At 40.5% G+C, this 21,729-nt stretch overlaps 2 protein-coding genes across 2 annotated transcripts in view; one reads left to right on the top strand and one right to left on the bottom strand.

Moving 5' to 3' along the window:
- Window positions 1-717: 717 nt before the first annotated feature.
- TK1 (thymidine kinase 1) lies at window positions 718-17,877 on the bottom strand. The gene is made up of 7 exons (XM_044673932.1): window positions 17,812-17,877; window positions 17,645-17,676; window positions 14,009-14,119; window positions 4,229-4,322; window positions 2,041-2,130; window positions 1,049-1,168; window positions 718-909 (listed from the first exon to the last, which is right to left on the bottom strand). Exons 1-7 carry the CDS (start codon window positions 17,875-17,877, stop codon window positions 718-720), a joined length of 705 nt encoding a protein of 234 aa, XP_044529867.1.
- A 354-nt stretch (window positions 17,878-18,231) lies between these two features.
- The window catches only part of AFMID (arylformamidase), a 46,738-nt gene continuing 43,240 nt past the window's right edge, over window positions 18,232-21,729 (top strand). Inside the window, exons 1-2 of the mRNA XM_044672228.1 lie at window positions 18,232-18,300; window positions 19,813-19,903. Coding sequence (XP_044528163.1) covers window positions 18,244-18,300; window positions 19,813-19,903 — 148 coding nt within the window. The 5' untranslated portion in view covers window positions 18,232-18,243. The remainder of the gene's footprint in view (window positions 18,301-19,812; window positions 19,904-21,729) is intronic.

Genomic DNA, 21,729 nt, shown 5'->3' with positions numbered 1-21,729 from the left:
AGGCCAGGGTCTGCCTTCTGACTCATTCTTAGGAAACTAAAGCTCCTAGGTTTGGAGGAGCTGCTGGAAGCTGGTTGGTGCTTTTATAGGTTCCCCCCCAAAAAAGGGGGTGCAAGGAAAAATTTTTGTATTGGTATAATTAAGAAAAAGCAAAAATTTATCGTATATGGGTTTTCTAACAAGAACAGAAAGTCAAGATATACCACAGATGGAGAAGTTAATGTCCTCTGTCCTAGAATTATGTCATTACTCAAGACAGAGGAATCAGAAAAACCCATAATGCTCTGACTTAGCTGCCTGCATATGCATAACACTTACTATGCTGAGGCAACTTAGGGGAATAACAAAGACTTTACTTGGAAAGACTGAGGCTAAATAAAGGAAAGTGAGGGATTTTACTGGCAATTCTTGTAGATCAAGCAGAAATTGTAGAGGCAGGATAGATAGACTGGCAAGAATGGGAAGGGGGGAATCAAGTTGCATAAGTGTTGGGTTCAAAAGGCTTTTTTTCAAGATATGAAGCACTGTTCTTTCCTATTCCCCAATTCCTGAGGTCTTTTTCTGAGGGATTTGGGGGAGATAAGATCCAAGTGACTTTTACACACACACACACACACACACACACACACACACACACACACACACGCACACCCTCTCTCTCTCTGCTTGAATTTATCTCCCTAGGTCAAAGCCAGTTCCAGGAACAACCCTATTGCCTTAGTTGCTAGAACTGCATTGTAGAATCTGTGGAGTAGGAAAGAGTTTCCGACAGCTTGTGGTATCTCCTGGCTTCCCACTCTGGGGGCAGTTCTCTTTGTTCTCCAGCCCAGTAGATTGTCCTGAGACTTTCTTGAAATAGCAGAGTCGACATACAGAGTGATATTTATCAGCACCACCGATCACTTCAACCTAGCAACAGGGAAGACAGCAATGTGATCTCTGTTAAAGAGGCTTTCCACAACACAGGCAATTCCAGGAAGTTAATTAACCCACTGGGCTGGCCTCATTCCAGCAGAAAGTCTGGGGAAGGGCCTGAAGCAGAGATTACCTCTTTCTCAATCCCCAGTCTCTTGGTATAAGCAGCTTCCCGGAAGCATTCCATGCACACTGCTGTTAGTTTCACCACACTCTCTGCCAGTGGCACCAAGTTCAGGATATTCCCAAATGCCTATGATCCCACACAAATAAGTGATGATAGGTGAATGTCTTTAAAAATAACATCAAAACCTAACATACAGCATCCTTTGGCCAAAGTATAATGACAGTTTGCCCTGATCATACTTCAATTGCTTTGAGCCATCTCTTTCCTCTATCTCCTCCTTGAAAGAACAGGCAAAGAAAAATGTTTTTTAACTTGTAGCAGGTACATTTTAATTTGCTACAAATACCATGCAAACAAGAGGGGAACTAGGAAGAAATGAGGTTTGTTTCAGTGATGGCCTCTTGCTTAGTTGTAGTTTAGACACAAGCTGGTTGACATAGTTGAAGAGGTAATGATGATTCAGTTTTTAAAAAGCCAAATTAATACTGTGGAGTCATAATGACAAGTTTTGGCCTGGGAGGTACCTCCCTTTTTCTTGGAGAGATAGGGGGACTATGGATGTAGAATACTACACATAACACCAGACTTTGTTGGTTGGTTTGGCTGAACTGCTTTGTAACAAGAGAAGGCTAACTGGTTGATTGGGGAGTGAGGGAGAATTCTATCCAGAAATGACTGATGTGACACTTTAATCAATGACACTTTAATTTAAAAAAATAAGAAGAGGGGCAGCTAAGCTAGGTAACACAATGGATAGAGCACCAGTCATGGAGTCAGGAGGATATGGGTTCAAATCTAGCCTCAGACACTTCCTGGTTTTGTGACCCTGGGCAAATCACTTAACCTCAATTGCCTTCCCTTACTGCTTTTCTGCCTTGGTTTTAAAACAGAAGGGTAAAAATAAATTTAAAAAATAACAGCAGTTTACTTTCTTTGCATAAGACCCACTTCCCAAGCTTTTAAGTCCTTTATCTGAAGATCATAGCTAGGAATCTTACCTTCCTCTGAAAGGTCCCATCCAGTGCAGCTACAATTACTGTCTTCCCAGCATTTGCCATGGTCTCACTGAATTCCACAATATCTGGGAACTAAAAATATCCCACGAGAGAAAGAGAGAAAAGGAGAGGTGGTGAGCTCTTGTGCCAAGAAGGCAAGCTTCCCATGGCTCTTTGATGCCTTTGAAGGGAAATGTTGATGAGCAAAAGAGGAAGAAAAACCACTTAATGCTACAATTCATGTTTTTCAGACTTTTCCCCTCTCCCTGGAAGGAGAATATACAATATTAAATCCTACCTTCTTTTCCTTCCTAACCATATGTACTCTGTACATTTATAAAATTACATACAAATGCTGCAAGCCTCTATATGTAAGTATACACAGGCAGTGAAGAAGCTAATTTCTTTCTCCATTGTGTTGCCTTTTTAAAGTTATCTCTCAGTGACCTGGAGGCCAAATACTACCGAGTAAATTCAGGTATAGATAAGCCTTCAGAGAAAGGAAGTTAAAGAACCAAGAAACCAATGAGACAGGAAACTGATTCCACAGGCACTGCTCCCACCCTGGGCAGCCCAGGCAAATTAAGAAATTGGTTCCTGAGATGTGTAAAGGTCAGACCAGGAGCCAGTCTTGGTCTTCTGGCAGGAGCATGGAGAGCAGAATGAATCCTTATTGGAGTTTTAGCTAGAGGCCCGAATGGTATCTGCAGATTAGAAAGCTAAGAATCTCTCTACTTCTCTCCTGCCTTTCCCTCTCTTTGATTTAATAAAGTTATTAAGCTGCTATCAGCCTCATAATTTTAATTATTACAGTGGCTTATCAAGCCTGCTTAAGTACTGCTTGATTAAGTATTTACTGATTGCAGGAACTTTTTTTTTGTTTTTAAAACTTTACTTTCCATCTTAGAATTAATACTCAGGTGACTTTCCTAGGGTCACACAACTAGGAAGTGTCTAAGGCCAGATCTGAATCTAAGAACCCTGTCTCTAGGCCTGGCTCTCAATCTACTGAGTCATCTAGCTGCCCTTAGACTGCAGGGTCTCTTAAGCATTTCTCCCACAAAATGTGTTCTCTTTATAGTAACTAATTTAGCAAGATGATCAACTGTTCATAAATGTATATTATGCTTTATTGATATATGTGCCTCTCTGTAGATGCAACAAGAACACATCGCTTACAAACTGAATTTGGGTAAATCAGATCTTACATAATCTGGTTATATATCTGGAGCAGCTAGGTGGCTTAGTGAATAGAGAGCCTGGTCTATAAATGGGAGGTCTTGAGTTCAGATCTAGTCTCAGACACTTCCTAGCTGTGACCCTGGGTAAGCACTTAACCTCCATTGCCTAGCCTTTACTGCTCTTCTGTCTTGGAACCAAAACTATTGATTTTAATATTGAAGGTAAGGGTTTTTTTTTAAAAAAATGCATAATCACTTCATTGGTTTGGTAAATGTGGACTTTATTGATATGACAGATTTTAAACTATCTAAATGATTGAGGGAGGGAGGGAGGAAAGAAGAAAGGAAAGGAAAGGAAAGGACAGGAGAGGACAGGAGAGGAAAGGAGAGGAGAGGAAAGGAAAAAGGGAAGGAGAAAGGGAAGGAAAGGAGAAAAGAAAAGAAAAGAGAAAAAAGAAAAGAAACTAAGTGATTTTCAATAATTAGGCCAAAGAGTCTTTAGCAAGAAGAATCGGGTCCTAGTAGTGAGGGAGAACTATTTTGTGCCTAGTACAGTGCCCAGCACATAGTCCATGCTTAGTCAATCAACTGATTGATGTTTGTTGATTCATGAGTAGATACTGGTTAGAGTTTACTTTTATTTCTCCTACTCACAGAAGGACAGTAAAATATCCTTTTAGGACCAGGTCATTTTTTGCAAAGTACAAAGCTCCTAAGGTATCAAGCAAGGTGAAATTGAAAGAATTCCTGTCTGCTAAAGTCAGGAATGGCTTTTATAATTAAATTAGGAAACTAGAGTTGTTGAGTGGCTGACAATTTTAGTAAATGATCCTAAGGAAAGACTTGCAATAAATTAGGAAATGTTTAGGGTTCTACTTTCTACAAAGCTTCACCAAGCCATTTTATTCTTCCTTCCCTCCCATTAATCTCAACTGTTACTTCATCTGGATTTCCAATAATAAGGGAAAAGTTGGTAGGACAGTAGGAAGAAATTCCAGGAATAAACTTACAAACTGTCCCTCATCAATTCCAATGACAGTCACAGCCAGGGCATTCTGTGCCACATCCCGAAGCAAGCAGGCTGGCAGTGCTTCCATAGTGTTCCTGCAGAAGGGAGCAATCATGATCTCAGATGAAGCAACAACAAAAATAAACTTAGTTAAGAGATAAACAGGAAAACTACATTTTGCTGAAAGATACCATAAACAATGAATTAACATCAGTACTAAATGAATTAAAATAAATAAACATATATGAAATGAATGGCATAGCATCAAATACTTTAAAGGAAAGTCAAGTGAATTACAGGGAAAAGAGACAGAAAAATTACAATAGCAAGGGACCTTATTGTACCCCTTCAAAACAGATAAATCTAACCAAAAAATAGGAAAGAATTTAGGGGCCTAAATAGAATTTTAGAAAAGTTAGATATGATAGACCTGACAATTATTGATTGGAATTAGGAAGGAATATACATATTTTTAGCTGTGCATAAGACCTTTACTATAATTGGCCCCAGTATTAGGACATCAAAACCATACATGTGCAGAATTGCAAAAACATTAAATACATTTTTATCAGCCACAACATACTAAAAATTATATTTAATAAATCATTAAAGGTCCCCTGAAGAAATGAAAATGAACTAGAAACTAAATAATTTAATGATAAAGAACAGTAAATCATAGAAACAATAGATAATTTCATTAAAGCTGATGACAACAGAACAAATGAGACAACATAATAAAGTTGGCTGTAGCCAAAGTAGTCCTTAGGAGAAAATTTAATACTTTCATAAGTAGAAGGAGTAGAATAACGAATCAGGCCTAAGACATTAAAAATAGAGACAATCATAATACCACTGCAGGGAAGAGCCAGGGAAAATTGAGGTTAGGGCTTTTGGCAAGTGACAACAGATATGGGGCTTTCATTCTCAAAAAAAGAACATGAAAATTAAAGGTGGAACGAACACACACACATTAAGTATCAGAAGTGGGACTCAAGCTTTCTGACTACAAATGTGGTGTTCTTTCAACTACATATGACTTCAGTAGAATCTAGCAATTTGAGTAATGTGTTTTAAGTTCTATAGAGTTGAGTTAGCTATTAAATGACTTGTATAAAACAGAGAGAAAATAAGGCTCTTCAGTGCATATTGGAAAGGTATCTGACAATATCAGTCACTTTGTGTACAAAAATTAAGACATATAAATTAGGTGTATTGGGTTAGAAAAAAAAACATCTTTCTCCCAACCTAAGGCTTCTACTGCTTGGACACCTATTTATTGCATGAAAGCAAATGCTCAGCATTGAACCTGCTTCTTAACTTTCTGTGTATCATGGACCACTTTGACAGTTTGATGAAATAGCTTTTCTCAGAATAATGCTTTTAGGTGCATAAAATATGTAGAATTACAAAGGAGGTCAATTATATTGAAGTGAATTTTCAAGATAAAATACTTTTTAAAAGTTCATATGCCCATGATTGGGGATATAGACTCGAAACTAACACTCCAATGCAACTATCAACAATTTGGAAATAGGTCTCGATCAATGACACGTTAAAACCAGTGGAAATGTGCATCGGCCATGGGTGGGGGGAGTGCAGGGGGTGAAGGGGAAAGTAGGAGCATGAATCATGTAACCATGTTAACTTTTCTAAAAAATAAAAAATTATTAAATAAAAAAAAAGTTCATATGCCCAAAGGGCTATAGAACTGTGCATACCCTTTGATACTGTAATACTACTAGGTCTGTATCACAAAGAGATAATTAAAAAGGGGAGAGGATCTACTTGTAAAAACAGATTTGATAATAGCTCTTTTTGTAGTGGCAAAAAATTGGCAATTGAGGGGATGTCCATCAGTTAGGGAATGGCTGAACAAATTGTGGTACATGCTGGTGATGGAATAAATACTATTGTACTATAAGAAATGACAAGCAAGATGATTTCAGAAAAAGCTGGCAAGATCTGCATGAACTGATGCAGAGCAAAATAAGCAGAACCAGGAGAACACTGTATATAGTAATAGCAATATTACATGTGAGGAAAAATACCTCCATCCTGACATGGTACCCCAATGGTGGATATTGCAAAGTAATGTCACATCTAATGACCTGCCTGGCTGGGGGGATTTATAAGGCAAGCACAGGAAGGAGAAGGAAGACCTCTTTACTTCCACTCATGAAGAGACTGGGTCCCTGGGCTGGCTGATGCCTGACAATCAGCAGTCAGCACGGAGGGGACCATGCTGGACTGAAATCTGGGACCAGGTCTTACCTCAAATTAGTACTGCTAAATTTCTCTCTTCTGTCACTCTCTCATTAATAAATGCTTAAAACTCTAGCCTGGCTCCTTTTTATTCTTAACAATTATACAATGATTATCTATGAAAATCTGGCTACTCTCAGCAAAGCAATGATCTGGGACAATCCTGAAAGATTTATGGCAGGGAATACTGTCCACCTCCAAAGAGAACTGTTGGAGTCATCTTTCACATCAGTGTATTTATGATTTATTTGGGGGTTTTGATTATGTATGAGTGTGCTCTTATAACAATGACCAATATGGAAATGTGTTTTGCATGACAATAAAAATTAAATTAAAAAAAAAGTTCAAAGACCTCTTATTAAGAACTTGATCTAGAGTCAAAATGTTCTATAAATCAGATCTATATTGTACCAATAGCTTACCTTCATGCTTGGATAGAAAAATAGGAGTAGGGTAGGGGTGGGAAGAGGTAGAAAGGGAAAAGAATTCTCAACAAAAAAGAATTGTTGTGATAAATTTTTTTAAAAACCCTTACTGTGTACTGGTTCTAAGGCATAAGAGTTAGACAATGGAGGTTAAGTGACTTGCTCAGGGTCACACAGATAGGAAGTATCTATGGCAAGATTTGAACCCAGGACCTCCCATCTCTGGGCATGGCTCTCAATCCTCTGAATGTTTATATCCCCCCCAATTTTTTTCTAATCTATGTAATATAAAACTATTTCAGATGATAATTTCTATTCTAAGGAAACATGAAATACCTGAATCAGGAGATCAAGTTGGAGAATAGATAAGAACCTGGGCAAATCATGTCCCCTCTCTGGGCCTTTAGACTAGATCAGGGGCTCTTACATTTTTTTCGTGTCATGGATCTCTTTGGCAATCTGGTAAAACCTCTGGTTGGACCTCTACACCCTGGATTACAAAGGAAACCAATGCTACTGAACTCATTATTGAAATGTTTGAAAAAAAAAAGGGCACAGTGCAGATAAGGGCTTAGAGGACTGAGAGCCAAGTCTAGAGATGGGATGTCCCTGGTTCAAATTTCACCTAAGACACTTCCTAGCTATGTGACTGGGCAAGTCACTTAACTCCCACTGCCTAGCCCTTACCACTTTTCTGCCAATTCTAAGATGGAAGGTAAGAGTTAAGTAGTAGGATATAACCCTTATATTAAGGGTTAAAAGTCTTGTTTGTATAGTTTGCCTTTAAAAATGCAAACTATGTTGTTTGCTTATGCTTGTTGACTTTTGATCTACAAGTTGGGGGATGCCTTTTTTTTTCTAGACTAGTCCTCAAAAAACTAGCAGAGTAGATACTAGTGGTGGTACCCATTTATCTATCCTAATAGATTAAATAAAAGACCTTTACTGCTATGACTAGTCCAGGTCCTCATCTACCTCCCTCTAATCACTCACCCAGCCACCATTTAAATTCAAGTCCATTCCCTCTAGTCTGGATTATAGCCATAGTCTCTTAATTGGTTTTTCTTTAGTTCTAGACATTCCCTTTTCCAATTCATCTTCCACACACCTGCTGAATGGACATTCTTGGAGTATAAGTGTGACCACTTTACTCCCTGATCTCCACTCCACCCCACAAAAAGCTCTAGTGCCATGATGGCAAACCAGTGGCACACAGAGACCTCTCTGAGGGAACATGTGCCATCATCCACCAAAATTAGTGACTAGAAAGGCAGAGGGACTCAAATGGAGCTGCTCCCTTCCCCCTCTCCACCATGCCTCCCTGCCCCTCTGCCCAGCAGCCCAATGGAAGCACCTCCCCTAAGTGGAGCACTTGGGTCACTCCCCTCCTTTTTCCCCTCCCCTGTCTGGGGTAAGGTGGGGGTGGTGGTAGCACTCTAAAAGGTTCCCCATCACTGTTCTAGTGGTTCCCTCTTACCTCTAAGATAAAATGCACAATCCTCTATTAGTTGTAATTGACTTTTCCAAGCTTATTACATACAACTCATTCATTCTATATTTTAGCAAAACTGGCCTTTTTGCTGTTCTTCACGTATCACATTTTCAGTTTCCAGGCCTTTGCCCAGACTATCTTAACATGCCTAGAATATACTTCCTCTTCACTCCCACATTTTAGACTCACTTCTTCCTTCAAGGACTAACTTTAGTACCACCTCTGTCATAAGGCCTTTTTCCCCAGAAGCCTCTGGACCTCCTTCAAAAATACCTTGAATATATAGGTAGAAGAGTGGTAAGGGCTAGGCAATGGGGGTTAAGTGACTTGCCTAGGATCACATAGCTAGGAAGTGTCTAAGGCCAGATTTGAACCTAGGACTTCCTGGCTCTAGGCCTGGTTCTCAATCTACTGAGCTACCCAGGTGTTCCTCCCTTGAATATATTTTTATGTGTACATGTGGTCTCTCCCAATAGAATGTAGATCAGTGATTCCCAAAGTGGGCGCTACTGCCCCCTGGTGGGTGCTGCATCGATGCAGGGGAGTGGAGATGGCCACACTTTTTTGTATTACATTCTATTCTGAGTTCAATAAATAGTTTCATAATTTCCAGGGGGGCACTAAGTAATATTTTTTCTGGAAAGGGGGCAGCAGGCCAAAAAAGTTTGGGAATCACTGATCTAGATCCATAAAGGGCAGGGACTCTGATTCCCCACTATCACCACAATTTCCCCAGTGTATAATAAAATACATGGGATATAACAGATGTTTAATAAATGCTTGTTATTTGATTTGGGAAAAAAAATCCATGGAATGAGCTGTCCTGAATGAAGTTGGAGATTTCGCTTTTTTTTCTGGAAAGGATTATTTACTGACTCTGAAAAGAAAAAAAATGGTTTTTTAATCTGGGTGAAAAAGAGTAGGTTTTGGGAAAGATCCAGAAAATACTGCATAATTTTCCATTTAAAATTAATAGATAGGTGTAAGAGGGAAATTTAGGTATTTTATAGATATATATTTAAAATGTGGCCGCCAGGAATCAACAGTTCAGATTGATTCCGTAATTAAATCAGACCCAAGTCAGCATCGGGTTGAGGCAAGTTTATTTACGACTAGGAAGGTAACGGTATAGGAATAAAGAGAAAGGGAAGAATATAGGAATAAAGGAGAGGGAGAGAAAAGGTTAAAAGGCTAAATAAATGAAGCTGCAAGCCACAAGGCCCAGCAACCAGATAGGCTGGTGCCTGCTTAAGGCAGAGTTTGGAAGCAGCCTAGGTAGGCCAAGGAAGTCAGCCTAACTTACCCACGTGACAATACAGAGTGTAAGCGTTCTGTGGTCTCAGGAGAGGTCCTTCAGCACCAAGTTCAGAGCAGGAACTGCCTCCACAGGAAGTAACCAACTTACTTAAAGAGATAGTGTCTTTCGTCACTTCCCGTGGGTCCACCTCTAATTCAAGTGGACAAATGGCAGCCTCTACACTGATTTGGACTGCCTAAACGGCAGTCCCTTGTTCTTGATTTGTTACTTATTGTCACATGTGGGTAACTTGTCTCCCCTCCCCACTAAGGAAGGTGAGGGTGACGTAATTTCTATGCCTGGGTTGAGTAGGGTTTTGACTATGAATGGGCTAGAGCTAATTCTATTTACACATAGGGGGCAGCTGGGTAGCTCAGTGGATTGAGAGCCAGGCCTAGAGATGGGAGGTCCTAGGTTCAAATCTGGCCTCAGACACTTCCCAGCTGTGTGACCCTTGATCCCCATTGTCTACCTGTACCACTGCTGTGCCTTGGAGCCAATACACAGTATTGACTCCAAGAAGGAAGGTAAGGTTTTAAAAATAAAATAAAACAAAATAAAATGAATAGATAAAAAGATATTTCATTGTGAAAAATTAAATTTAAAAAGATAAAATGAACAAAAGATAATACTACAAGCTGAAGAGGCTGACTCAGGATAGAGGGCATGCTTTAAGAATCTGGTCATCTCCTATGACAGTGATGGCGAATCTTCTAAAAATGGAGTAGTGCAGGCCCTAGTCCCTCCTACCCCCCCCAAATAAATGCTGTGCCCCACCCCACATGCTGGGTTCCCCCCCCCCTTATCCCACACAAGGGAAGGAGAAAGTGCTCCCATTGGGCTGCTGGATAGAGTAGTGGATCAAGTGAGGAATGTCTGCAGCAAGTGTAGAGAAGGGGAGGAGAGTGGCCTGAGTACTATGCTTCTCTCCAGTTCTGCCGCCTATGAACCACCCACCTTGCCCTCTGGGCACTCCCATTAGGCTGCTGGGCAATTCAGTGGAGATGGGGAGGGGAACAGCTCCACCCAAGTCCCTCTGCCTTTCTAGTAACAGACTCCAGGAGTGAGGAATGGGAAGGGAGGTGTGGCCAAGTGCTCAGACAGTGCTCTGTGTAACATCTTGGGCACCTGTGCCATAGGTTCACCATCACTGTCTTATTAAGCCCTGGGCTCTAAATATATTTCTATTTTATGACTATTTTTATGTCTTTGGGCTGATGCCACATCCTCAAAACCCATAAAATGTATAGCAAAAAGGAGGCAAACATCATCCTCATAAAATGATGCTGTACAAAAAGGGCAGTGGCTCCCAGTGTGCTCAGGGTAAAAGGTGCTACCAGGAAGCAAGGTGATTATGATGATCAAACAAAGCCTATTTTCTGGGAGGGTTTGGGGAGGAAAGCCTTATTGATCAGGTTAGAACAAAGATCCAGATTTGAAGATTGACAGAAAATTGGCACTTTGGAAAGCTAGTATAAGAGCTTTATTAACTGACAAAAATAAAGAGCCCGCTCACAATTTGGCAACCTAAACAAGCGAAGGAGACATTTACAGTGGCATAATCTCCATGGGAGCCCTCAGAGGGTTTGAGCAGAAGTTTTATACCTTAAAGATGTAAGCAGTACCTAATATGAGAAGAGGCATTTCAAATAAGACCCAATTGAGGTAAGGAAATCCCCTGGGGTTGCTCATTGATACCAGTCTTGGGTAGAAAAGTTTCTTAACCTCAACTGAAAATTGGACCCAGGATCCAAATCTATATAGGGATCCCAGGTATGGGCGTCAGGGGATAACTAATGCTGCTGTCTTGAAACCTCTTCCAATCAGGAGTTGAGATTTACATGTTTGACATAGGATCAGAATGAATCCTAACAATGGAAAAAGTCGAGGCTGTCTGTTATTGCTTACATATTTATGGTATTTGCACCAAGTGACTCCATATTGGAGTCCTATCACTTATAACTACTCATTAAGTTATATATTTCAAAAATCACAACTATCACAGAAGATTGTACTGATATTTGAATGTATTGAGCCCAGTTGCAGTCTGAAAGATTAAGAGATTAAAGACCATTAACAGATGTGAAAATTTTGAACTGAGACAAGAAAAAAAGCCAAATCTAAGATTCATCTTTGTTTTCATAAGAAAAATAATTAAGATGTTGATGTTTTAATATTTATTTTCATTGGACTCATATTTTGTTTTGGGAGAGATAAGATTTGAGTAAATCAAGCCACACTATGAGAATTATCCCTCACATAGGAAAAGCTAATTAATAGTTTAAGCTGTGGCCAATCAGACACTGGATCAGATTTGAATATGATTCATACAGATGTGTCTAATTAATCTTAGCTCAAAATATTTTCAGAAAGTCCAACTGAGGATTTCAGGAGGGCACTGGCTGCTAATACTATTAAAATCAGATACTGACTAAAAATGGATTCAGGAAATCAGTGGGTAGAGAACAGGGATAAAAAATAATCAGGAAAGGAACAGCTTAGTCTAGTACATAAAACTTAGTCATGGGGCATTTGAAAAATTGTAGTGATTCTATAAGCTTCAGGGTTTGTCCTACTCCACTGTATTATCCTGATGACTTAAGTGGCTCATAGGTACATGGGTCAAGAAATCCTTATGTGGAGAACGACTTAATAGTGACTGATGCCTGGTTGTGTATCATTAAAGGGATGGTCCATTAATTGAGAGAACTGATGGCATTAATTATATGATAAGGGGTGATTGAAAATGAGCTGTTAAAAAGATAACTTAAAATAGAGAAGACTTGAATGGAGGTTACTGACCCAATAATATTACTGCATTTTACATAGTTATTTCTGTTGTCATACCCAGCTTAATAAAGTGTTTGAAATGAAAAAGTTAAAAAAAAAAAAAGAATATAAGAATTTCACATACACTGTCATTAGTTTTCACAAATAGATTTTGTATATTAAACACAACCATTTCATAACAAAACAAGTCTTATATGATACATATGTCTGTTCTTAAACTTTAAAAGTGCATCATCTTCTAAAAGCCAATAGAAATATTACATTAATTTTTATACCTCCTTCTCCCTATATAACCCAACAAATAAAAACACAACCCATGGGGAAAAGAATCCCAAAACATCTGATAGCATCAAGTCTTTAATCATGGAGTCATTTATTTGGCACTGTCCTCTCAAGGGACAAGCAAAAGATGATGGTAACTCTACATAGCCCAATATCCTTGAACTGTGCTACTCCCCTCCTCCCAAAAAGGAACCTAAAGGTTTCCAAATTGGGGAATCAGTCAGTAGCAGGCAGTTCCAAGTCTCTAAGACTAAATTATATAGTTGCAAACTGAATCATATTGACATATAAAAATTATAGCCAGTGTAGACTTCACCCCAGGTTTATATCCCCTAAGGCTGTAATGGTGAACCTATAGCATGCAAAGAGGTCTCTGTGGGCAGGTCCTCAGCAGTCCCTGGCAGTTGCTCCCTGCCCCCTCGGCACTTACTTCTTCCCCTGAGCAGCCCCTCAGGCCACTCCCCTCTCTTTTTCCCTCCCCTGTCTGGGGCTAGGGGTTACAGGGTGGTGGGAGGGGAGGTCTCCTCTCCTACCACCCACCCTGGCTGGGCTTAGGCCCAGCCCCACTCCCTAAAAGATCTCTACTTTATTCCTTCCCCACCAGCTGCCAGTCTGGGGGGTGACCCCACCTCCTAAAGGCTAACTGCTCCCTCTCCCCCTGCTCCCACTCCCACTTGGGTCACAGCCCAATAGACAGGCAGGGCTGGATTCAGGGGCAGGTCTCATGGTGGGAGGAGGTAGCTTCCCCAGGCTTGTCCCCCTGGGGGCCTGGACCCATCCCCAAATGCAAGGGGATTTGCAGCATAGGCGTGAGTCCCTAAAAGGTTCACCATCACTGCCCTAAAGCTGGTTAATGAAATTTTGTCCTGCCCCAAGCTTAAGTATACATGGTTCCCTGATGTCAAAAGGAACAAAAAAGAAAAACAATGCCAGGCCACTCTGGCATCCACCTAATCTAATCCTGTTGTAACCATAAAACTAAAAGATTTTCAAGCTCTGGACCACTTATTCCAAGCACATTTGATGAATAAACATTTTAGGACAATCTGAGAATTTGTATAATCCCTTGGGCCTTGGGATTTGACCTTAACATCAAAGTAAAGTGCTCAAATGTCAATAATAAAAACATTACCACAAAAGAGTATGAAAATTACCACTTAGCAATATATATATTCTCTGAAATAGACCTTCACTGATATAGAACTAGCATAAAATTTGGAGGAGGGAACTGACCGGTCATGTGTGGAGAAACTTTTGCTGTATCGAGTGTCTTTGGCATACTTGATCACGAGGCACTTATACTGGGCAATCTGGAATCGTCGGACTCTACGCATGAGTTCTGTGCTACAAAAGTCAAAATGGTCCCCCCGAACAGGGAAAAAGGTACAATAGTCAGCATCAAAGAGCCCATAACACAGAATGTGTACCCTCTTACCCTTTTCAGGGAATCTAGGGAATTACACAACCTAAGCTGGGCACATTATATAAGACTGGAACCCAAAGAAATAAAACATTAAACTAAGGCATTTACATCACACAAGTGAAACACCTCTGCCCCAGAGTGGTTCTCCTTGTCAGTGTTAATCCACTCATATAGTGATCACCAAAGGAATTTATGTTCTATAATGTGTAAATAAGTGAGCACAAGATAATTTGAAGAGCATCAACAAGTAGACTTTATCAGGAAAATGCCATTTGAATTGAGCTTTGAAAGAAAAGCAGGATTTTAAGATATAGATGTGAGGACTATGTGCATTCCACATATGGAGTGCAAAAAGCAAGGAGGTGGTAGATGGACTGTTCAGTTTAAGGAACAGCTAATAAATCCAGTTTAACTGGAATGTAGACACATCAAAGGAAATGATATGAAATGAGTCTGGAAATGTAGGTCAGAGCCAGATAATGTAGGGCTTAATGCCAGACTAAAAGTATCTTGCCACAGTGGCAATAATAACTAATGATTTTTTGAGTTAGACCATCCCTTAGGAAGATTATTTTGGAAATTATATGGAAAACAATAGAAAAGAAACAGGGACCAATTAATAAGCTATTACAAGAGTCTAGGTGAGGGGTCAGGGGAGCCTGAATTAGGATAATAGCAGTGAGTGGAAAGAAGAGAATGGATGTCATGAAGGCAGAATAGACAAGACTTGGAAATTGACTAGATAAAGGAAGACTGTAAAAGGAGAATGAAGAGTCAAGGATGAGGGAAGACTCTAAAAGGAGGATGAAGAGTCAAGGATGAGAGGAAAAAAGTGAAAAAGGTGCAAGGCAGGTCCTATAATAAACTTATTTTCAGGAGGGGAAAAGATAGGTGATGATCCAGGTAAAGGAGGCTTAAAGGAATAGTCACATTAGTAGAAGGAAAACCAGGAGAGAGTGGTGCCATGGGAGGAAAGCATGCCCAGGAAGGAGGAGAGGAGACATGGTAAACCATGTAAAAAAATGCAGAGATTAAGTAGGCAATCATGAGAAATGGAACATAGACTGAGAAATAGTCACCAGATTTAATAATGTAAAAGTGAAAATTGGGGAATGCCATTCTAAAAATATATATTTCTATGGACAAGGGAAATGTATCAAAACTACATTTCCCTTGATCCAACATGGTCCAACTGATTTCCGTTTCCGACGTCTTGACGCAGGGGAGAGCTTAAATCTCCTGGGTTAGGAGGGAGTGGTCTCTTTGGCGAGTAGGCGCTTCTGGAGGCGGCAGTTTTGAATGCTTACAAGCGCGTGGTCTAATGATTTTATCTATCAGCATGGCTTTAATTAAAATACTAATTTATATATTTATACCAGCCTTTATCATTTTTCATATTTATAATAATAACAGACACAAAATGAAATTAGTTTTAGTCCTTTGGTAGGGTTGGAGGCCAAGAGTTTAAGAAGTTAAGTGAGTATGCAGTAAGTCAGTAGAATCAGTAAGAGAAGTTATAGCTTGGGGGAATGAAATGGTCAAGTGAGGATAGGGCTTTTTTTTTTTTTTTAAACCCTTAACTTCTGTGTATTGACTCATAGGTGGAAGAGTGGTAAGGGTAGGCAATGGGGGTCAAGTGACTTGCCCAGGGTCACACAGCTGGGAAGTGTCTGAGGCCGGATTTGAACCTAGGACCTCCTGTCTCTAGGCCTGGCTCTCAATCCACTGAGCTACCCAGCTGCCCCCTAGGGCTTTGTTTTTAAAGAAAATTGGAGATGTGGGCATGTTCATTGGAAACCAAGAAGAGATCAATAGATAAGAAAAGAATGGAGAGATCCAAGGGAGAATAACTTAACTGAAGGAACCAGCTCTCAGAGAAGGAAGGGCAAGGATAGGATGAAAAGAATAAGTAGAAGGATTAGCCTTGGCAAAGGAAAGGCAGGTAAGTGACAGTCTAGAGCAAAATATGGCTCTTTCTGCAGGAGCCATAAAGTCAATTTTTTTTCAGGCGCTGTTACGGGAGCGCGCGCTGTGAGCACTTGTATGGCTCTCAAAAAATTACATTTTTAAAAATGTGGCATTTATGGCTCTCACGGCCAAAAAGGTTGCCGACCCCTGGTCTAGAGACACATAGCCAGATTTGGAGTCAGGAAGATCTGAGTTAAAATCCAGCCTTAGACACTAGCTGTGTGACCCTGGGTAAGTCACTTAACCCTGTTTGCCTCAGTTTCCTGTCTGCAAATGAGCTGGAAAGGAAATGGCAAACCACTCTACAGTATCTTTACCAAGAAAATCCCAGTTTGGGTAACAAAGAGTCAGACATTACTAAATAACAATAACCTCTTCTACCCAGACTGAAAGAGAATAAGGATAAACCAGCTCCCCCTTCTGCATAGAAGTTCCTAGAATTGTAAATTTGAAGTTGGAAAATAATTCAGTGACAATCTATTCCAACTCCATCATTTTACAGACTAGGAAACTAAAACCCCAAGTTCAAGTGAGACGGTCAAGGAGGTTTTAAGTGACAGAGAACAAAAGCAATATTCTGGGTTTGTTATTTAGTTTTAAAGAAAAAAGATATCCTATATTTTATGTAGAACCTAGATCAGAAAAAAGGAAAGAAAACAAGTTACTAAGAGAAGAAGAGACTGAGACTGGTTGTCAAAGCTTAACAAGCTTTCAGATGTCTGTTCCATTGGGTAAGGGAGCATTAAACATAAGGTCCCACCATGTGTAGGAGTCAAGGTGAAAGGAGTTTCTGCATCTCTGAGAGTCTCTCTAACTCATCTGCTCAATAAACTTCAGTTGCCTCTAGATCAAATACAATCATTCAAACTCTAAAGCATTTAAAACTATTTAAGTTTTCTCCCCCATTTATGTGAACAAAGAGAGAGCAAGGACTACAAGCTTTTCTCTTTATATTCCCATCATGACTTGGCATATAATGTATTGTTTTTTCATTAATTCGTGAGTGAAAGTGTGGCTCCAACTTACCCTTCCCAGGCTTAGCATATATTATTCTCCTTCCCTTATTGGACTTCTTGCTGTTCCTCACGCAAAACATTCCAATCCTTTCTCTGAACACAGACTATATCCTCCCCTTCCAGCAATGCTCTCCTTCTTACATTCACATATAAGAATACTCCAGTTTCCTTCAAAATTAAGTTCAAATGCCAGCTCCTACAGATCTTTTCTCATGTCCACAGCTGTTAATGCTTCTCTCCTCAATTTACCTAGTATCAATTTTGCTAATGCTAATACATGTATACAATTACAAAAGTATACAAAATTGTCTCCCTCTTTGGGGGCAGAAACCATCTTTCATTTCTGTCTTTAAAGCTTAATAATAAGTAATAAGTAAAGCTTAATAATAAGTATTCGTTGGCCAGTTTCCCCTTGCCGTCTTAAATCCCCATCTCATTCTGCCCCTCCCGTTCTGAGATTACCTTTTTCCGGAGAACATAGGTCCCAGGATCACCTACAAAAAAAAAGTAAGAAATTTCATTAGGCCTCTGGACACCGGGCAGCAGTCCAATGCCTTTTTTCCTGTGTTTTAGCACCTGGCCTGGGAGCAACAGAAGGTTCTGCTGAACCCTCCCCTAGCCACCTTCACCTGAATTTGCCCCCGGACTTTGCTGGGGGAGCCGGGTAGCACGGTGGGAAGGTTAACGCAGCTCATTCTGAGTCCAGAGAGAGCAAAGAAGTAGTGCACCTAAGTCAGTTCAGCTACTCTCCCACGCTATGGCTCCCGCGCCCCTGACTTTATCCTAGGTTCAGCAGCCAATAAAGAACTCTCGCGCCGTGCTGGACCCAATTCCGACAGAGCGAGGGGCTGGCGGGAGATTCGACTGTCTTAGGCCCCGCCTTTTCCCCCTCCCCCGGTCTCTTTCATTTCCCTCCCAAGCTCCTGGGGACGTCAATCTGGAAACTGGCTACTCCCCAACGCTCCCAGAGGCTGCCCGAATACCCGCCTTCCTTCTCTAGATGTTAAAATCCTGGAGCTGTGAAAATCTTGGCAGATTCCAGTCTGAAGGGCAGTCTAGGTATGACTGGCCTGCAGCCTAGCCCCAGAGACAGGCCTTGGAAGGCGCTGGCCAAGGAGGTAAAAGTGGGTGTTTATTGTGTAGGGATGCCTGGAGTGGGGAGTTTTGAGGAGGGGAGAGTCTTGGGGTGTCTGAGACTGGAGGACTCTGGGAAGCTGCAAAAAGGTGGTGAGTTGAAGATTTCCCCTCGTTTTACGTTCTTTCTTTGCCACCATCCTATTAAGGTCATTTGCTATCTCTCTTGGATTCACATGAAGGCGTAAATAGCATTTAACAAAATTTGTAGATGGCCCCCAGCTGGGAGGGAAAGTTCTCTTATGGTGACAGATTCAGTATGCAAAAAAGACCTGGACAGGCTAAAAGCTGGGCCAAATCTAATCGAGTTTGATTTAGGGATGGCTGAGAAGTTCTACATTTAGCTTCTAGAGATTAACTTCACGACAGAGAAAGTAGGAAGGATGCCTTGATAATAGTTTGTGTTTTTGAAGCCTGGGTTGGTGAAATCATTTTTTAAAAAATGACTGCAGGCTTAATCCAAGTCAGCTTGGTGACATTGAAACTCATTTCCATTACCCCTCCTTCCTTCCCAAAAAGCTGAAGCAAACTTAGGCTTCATTATAAGAGCCAGAATGTCCAGAATGAGAGAAGTGATTGTCCTGCTCTGGTCAGACAAAATTGGAACTATTACAATGAGTTCTGGATACCACACTTTAGGAGCCAGGATAAGAAGCTGAAGTTTCCAGAGAAGGGCTACCAGGTTGGTGAAGGACCTTAAGATTGTACTATATGAAAATCAGTTTGAAGCAAACTAATGACTTGGGGGGCAGCTAGGTGGCTCAGTAGATACAGAGACCAGAGGTCCCAGGTACAAATCTGGCCTCAAACACTTCCTAGCTGTATGATCTGGGGCAAGCCACTTAATCCCAATTGCCTATCATTTGGACAGAAGGTTAAGGTTTAAAAAAAGAGAGAGAAAAAGAGAGACTTGGGAGAGAAGTGACCATTGTCTTCAAGAATATGGAGGGCTCTCATGTGGAAAGAAAAAGTAGAAGGCCCCAGAAAGAAAAGCTAGTAATAGTGAGTACCAAAACATACAAAACAAAAACATACATTTCTGTTTGATAAGAGGAAAAACTTCCAAACAATTTAAAAATTATTTTGGAATGCACTGCTTCAGAAGTTTGAGAATTGTCACCTCAATTACTGCCATTGTGTGAGAAGCTAAGTGAAATGTAAAATGACCACAGTGCTAATAAAATGTGTAAAAAAAGTGTTTAATTATTATATTATTACTATTTTAATAGGATTTTAAAAATACTATTTTAATAGGATTACTAGGTAGAAAGAATTTGTAAAGAGATATATTTCCTAATGATTAGAGTTATTCAAAAGGGACATACTTTGCCCTGGGAAGTGGTGCATTCTTTCTAGTTTAAGATCTTTTAGCAAAAGTGGGTTGATCATTTGTGAATGTGTTGGGGGAAATAGATGCAGAAGGAGTCCCTTGGTTAGATTAGTTGGCTTTTAAGATTCCTTCCAATTCAGAAATCCTGAGGCTTTGTGTCTTATAGGACCTGGAGAAGCAATATTCCCCCAGCAGATGGTCCCACCGATTGAATGCTGAGGAAGTGATAAAAGCTCATGTTCAAGTGGGAACAGAGGGTAAGAACAGCAATCTATTCTCAATTATCCATCCACCTATGGGTCAAAATATACCTGGAAAGAGGCAGCTAGGTAATTGGGAGAGGGGGAGAGAGAGAGAAAGAGAGAGGAAGGGAGACAGGGAGAGAGAAAAGGAGAGAGATTGAGAAAGATTAAGTGAGTGTGTGTAAAACTTTATCTTTTTTTTTTTTTAATTTTTTTTTAAACCCTTAACTTTTGTGTATTGACTTATAGGTGGAAGAGTGGTAAGGGTAGGCAATGGGGGTCAAATGACTTGCCCAGGGTCACACAGCTGGGAAGTGTCTGAGGCCGGATTTGAACCTAGGACCTCCAGTCTCTAGGCCTGGCTCTCAATCCACTGAGCTACCCAGCTGTGTAAAACTTTAGAAGAGACCAGAGGACCCTGTTTTTTAAATTTCACAAATGTCAACTGAAAGCCCTTACTGCTCTTCTGCCTTGGAACCAATACACAGTACTGATTCTAAGGCAGAAGGTAAGGGTTTTTTGGTTTTTTTTTTTTTTTAAAGCAGTGTTTTGGGGGCAGCTGGGTAGCTCAGTGGATTGAGAGTCAGGCCTAGAGACGGGAGGTCCTGGTTCAAATCCTGTCTTGGACATTTCCCAGCTGTGTGACCCTGGGCAAGTCACTTGACCCCCATTGCCCACCCTTACCACTCTTCCACCTAGGAGCCAATACACAGAAGTTAAGGGTTTAAAAAAAAAGGGGGAAAAAAAAGCAGTGTTTTTATTGTTCTGATTTAGATAGCCTACAAGTTGAGACTACTTTTCGTGTGTATTGAAATGAGGAGATGTTTTTAAAAAAAAAACAACACTGTTATTTTCTATCTTTTAATCAACACTGTGTATTGGTTCTAAAGGCAGAAGAGCAGTAAGGGATATGCAATGGAGGTTAAATAACTTACCCACAGTCACACTGCTAGGAAGTGTCTTGGGCTAGATTTGAACCCAGGACCTCCTGTCTATGGGCCTAGCTCTCAGTCCACTGAGCCACCCAGCTGTCCCTGAGGCAGGTATTTTGAAATTAACTTTATATATTACAGAGAACATTTCCCAGGGTGTTTTGTTGAGCTAACAAGATGTTCATGGTTCACTAGAGGGACAAAGAGATCTATCAGGATAACATCAGTTCTCTTGATGTAGTCATCTTTTAACAAATTAGCAAACTCAGAACTTCAGTGTCAAGAGTATTTAAAATGCATGTTACATACCCAAAAAAATCCTATCGCTTTTAAAGGCAACTGCAAAAGTTGTCACTAGGAATCTGCTTTCCTGTCTCCCAAGTTTTAACAAGATCCCCCAAAACTGCCTCTTGTATATTCTCTCTTCAAATGGGGGAAGAGTAAATGCAAAATCTGTTAACCTTTGCACCTTACCAAAGGTTTGTGATTCCCAATGTTTGGTTTTCTGAAGACTCCCTTGTTGAATGCAATGCTCCATTGAGTGTTTTTGCTATTGTTAATAATTAAATTGAGAGAATTGAATTGGTGATTTTATGGTTCTGAGAACTGCCTCATACAGATTTACCACTGTCTGTAATTTGGTCTTAGAGTTGCCTAGGGCACTAAGAAGTTAAGAGACTTGCCCACTATCACTCAGCCAGTAAAAAGCAGCTAGTGTTTAAAAGCACTGGGTTCTGGAGTCAAGACTAGAGTTCAAATCCAGCCTCAGAGACTTCCTAGCTGTGACCCTAGGCAAATCACTTAACATCTGATTGCCTGACTAAAGGACCCACTGGAAGAAGGAAATGGCAAACCACTCCACCATCCCTGCCAAGAAAACCCCATGGATAGCTATAGTTCAGGGGGTCG

This window comes from Gracilinanus agilis, chromosome 4 (genome assembly GCF_016433145.1).
Source record: "Gracilinanus agilis isolate LMUSP501 chromosome 4, AgileGrace, whole genome shotgun sequence".
Taxonomy (NCBI): Eukaryota; Metazoa; Chordata; class Mammalia; order Didelphimorphia; family Didelphidae; genus Gracilinanus; species Gracilinanus agilis.
Note: the sequence above shows the minus strand (reverse complement) of the source record. Positions and strands in the feature narration are given on the sequence as shown.

Excerpts from the sequence above, each read along its gene's own strand:
- TK1 (XM_044673932.1), bottom strand. The coding sequence starts at position 17,877 with ATGAGCTGCGTTAACCTTCCCACCGTGCTACCCGGCTCCCCCAGCAAA. Across the intron at positions 14,120-17,644 it reads CCTATGTTCTCCGGAAAAAG|CACAGAACTCATGCGTAGAG; the intron begins GTAATCTCAGAA and ends TGACTTTTGTAG. Across the intron at positions 2,131-4,228 it reads GAATTGATGAGGGACAGTTT|TTCCCAGATATTGTGGAATT; the intron begins GTAAGTTTATTC and ends GGATATTTTTAG.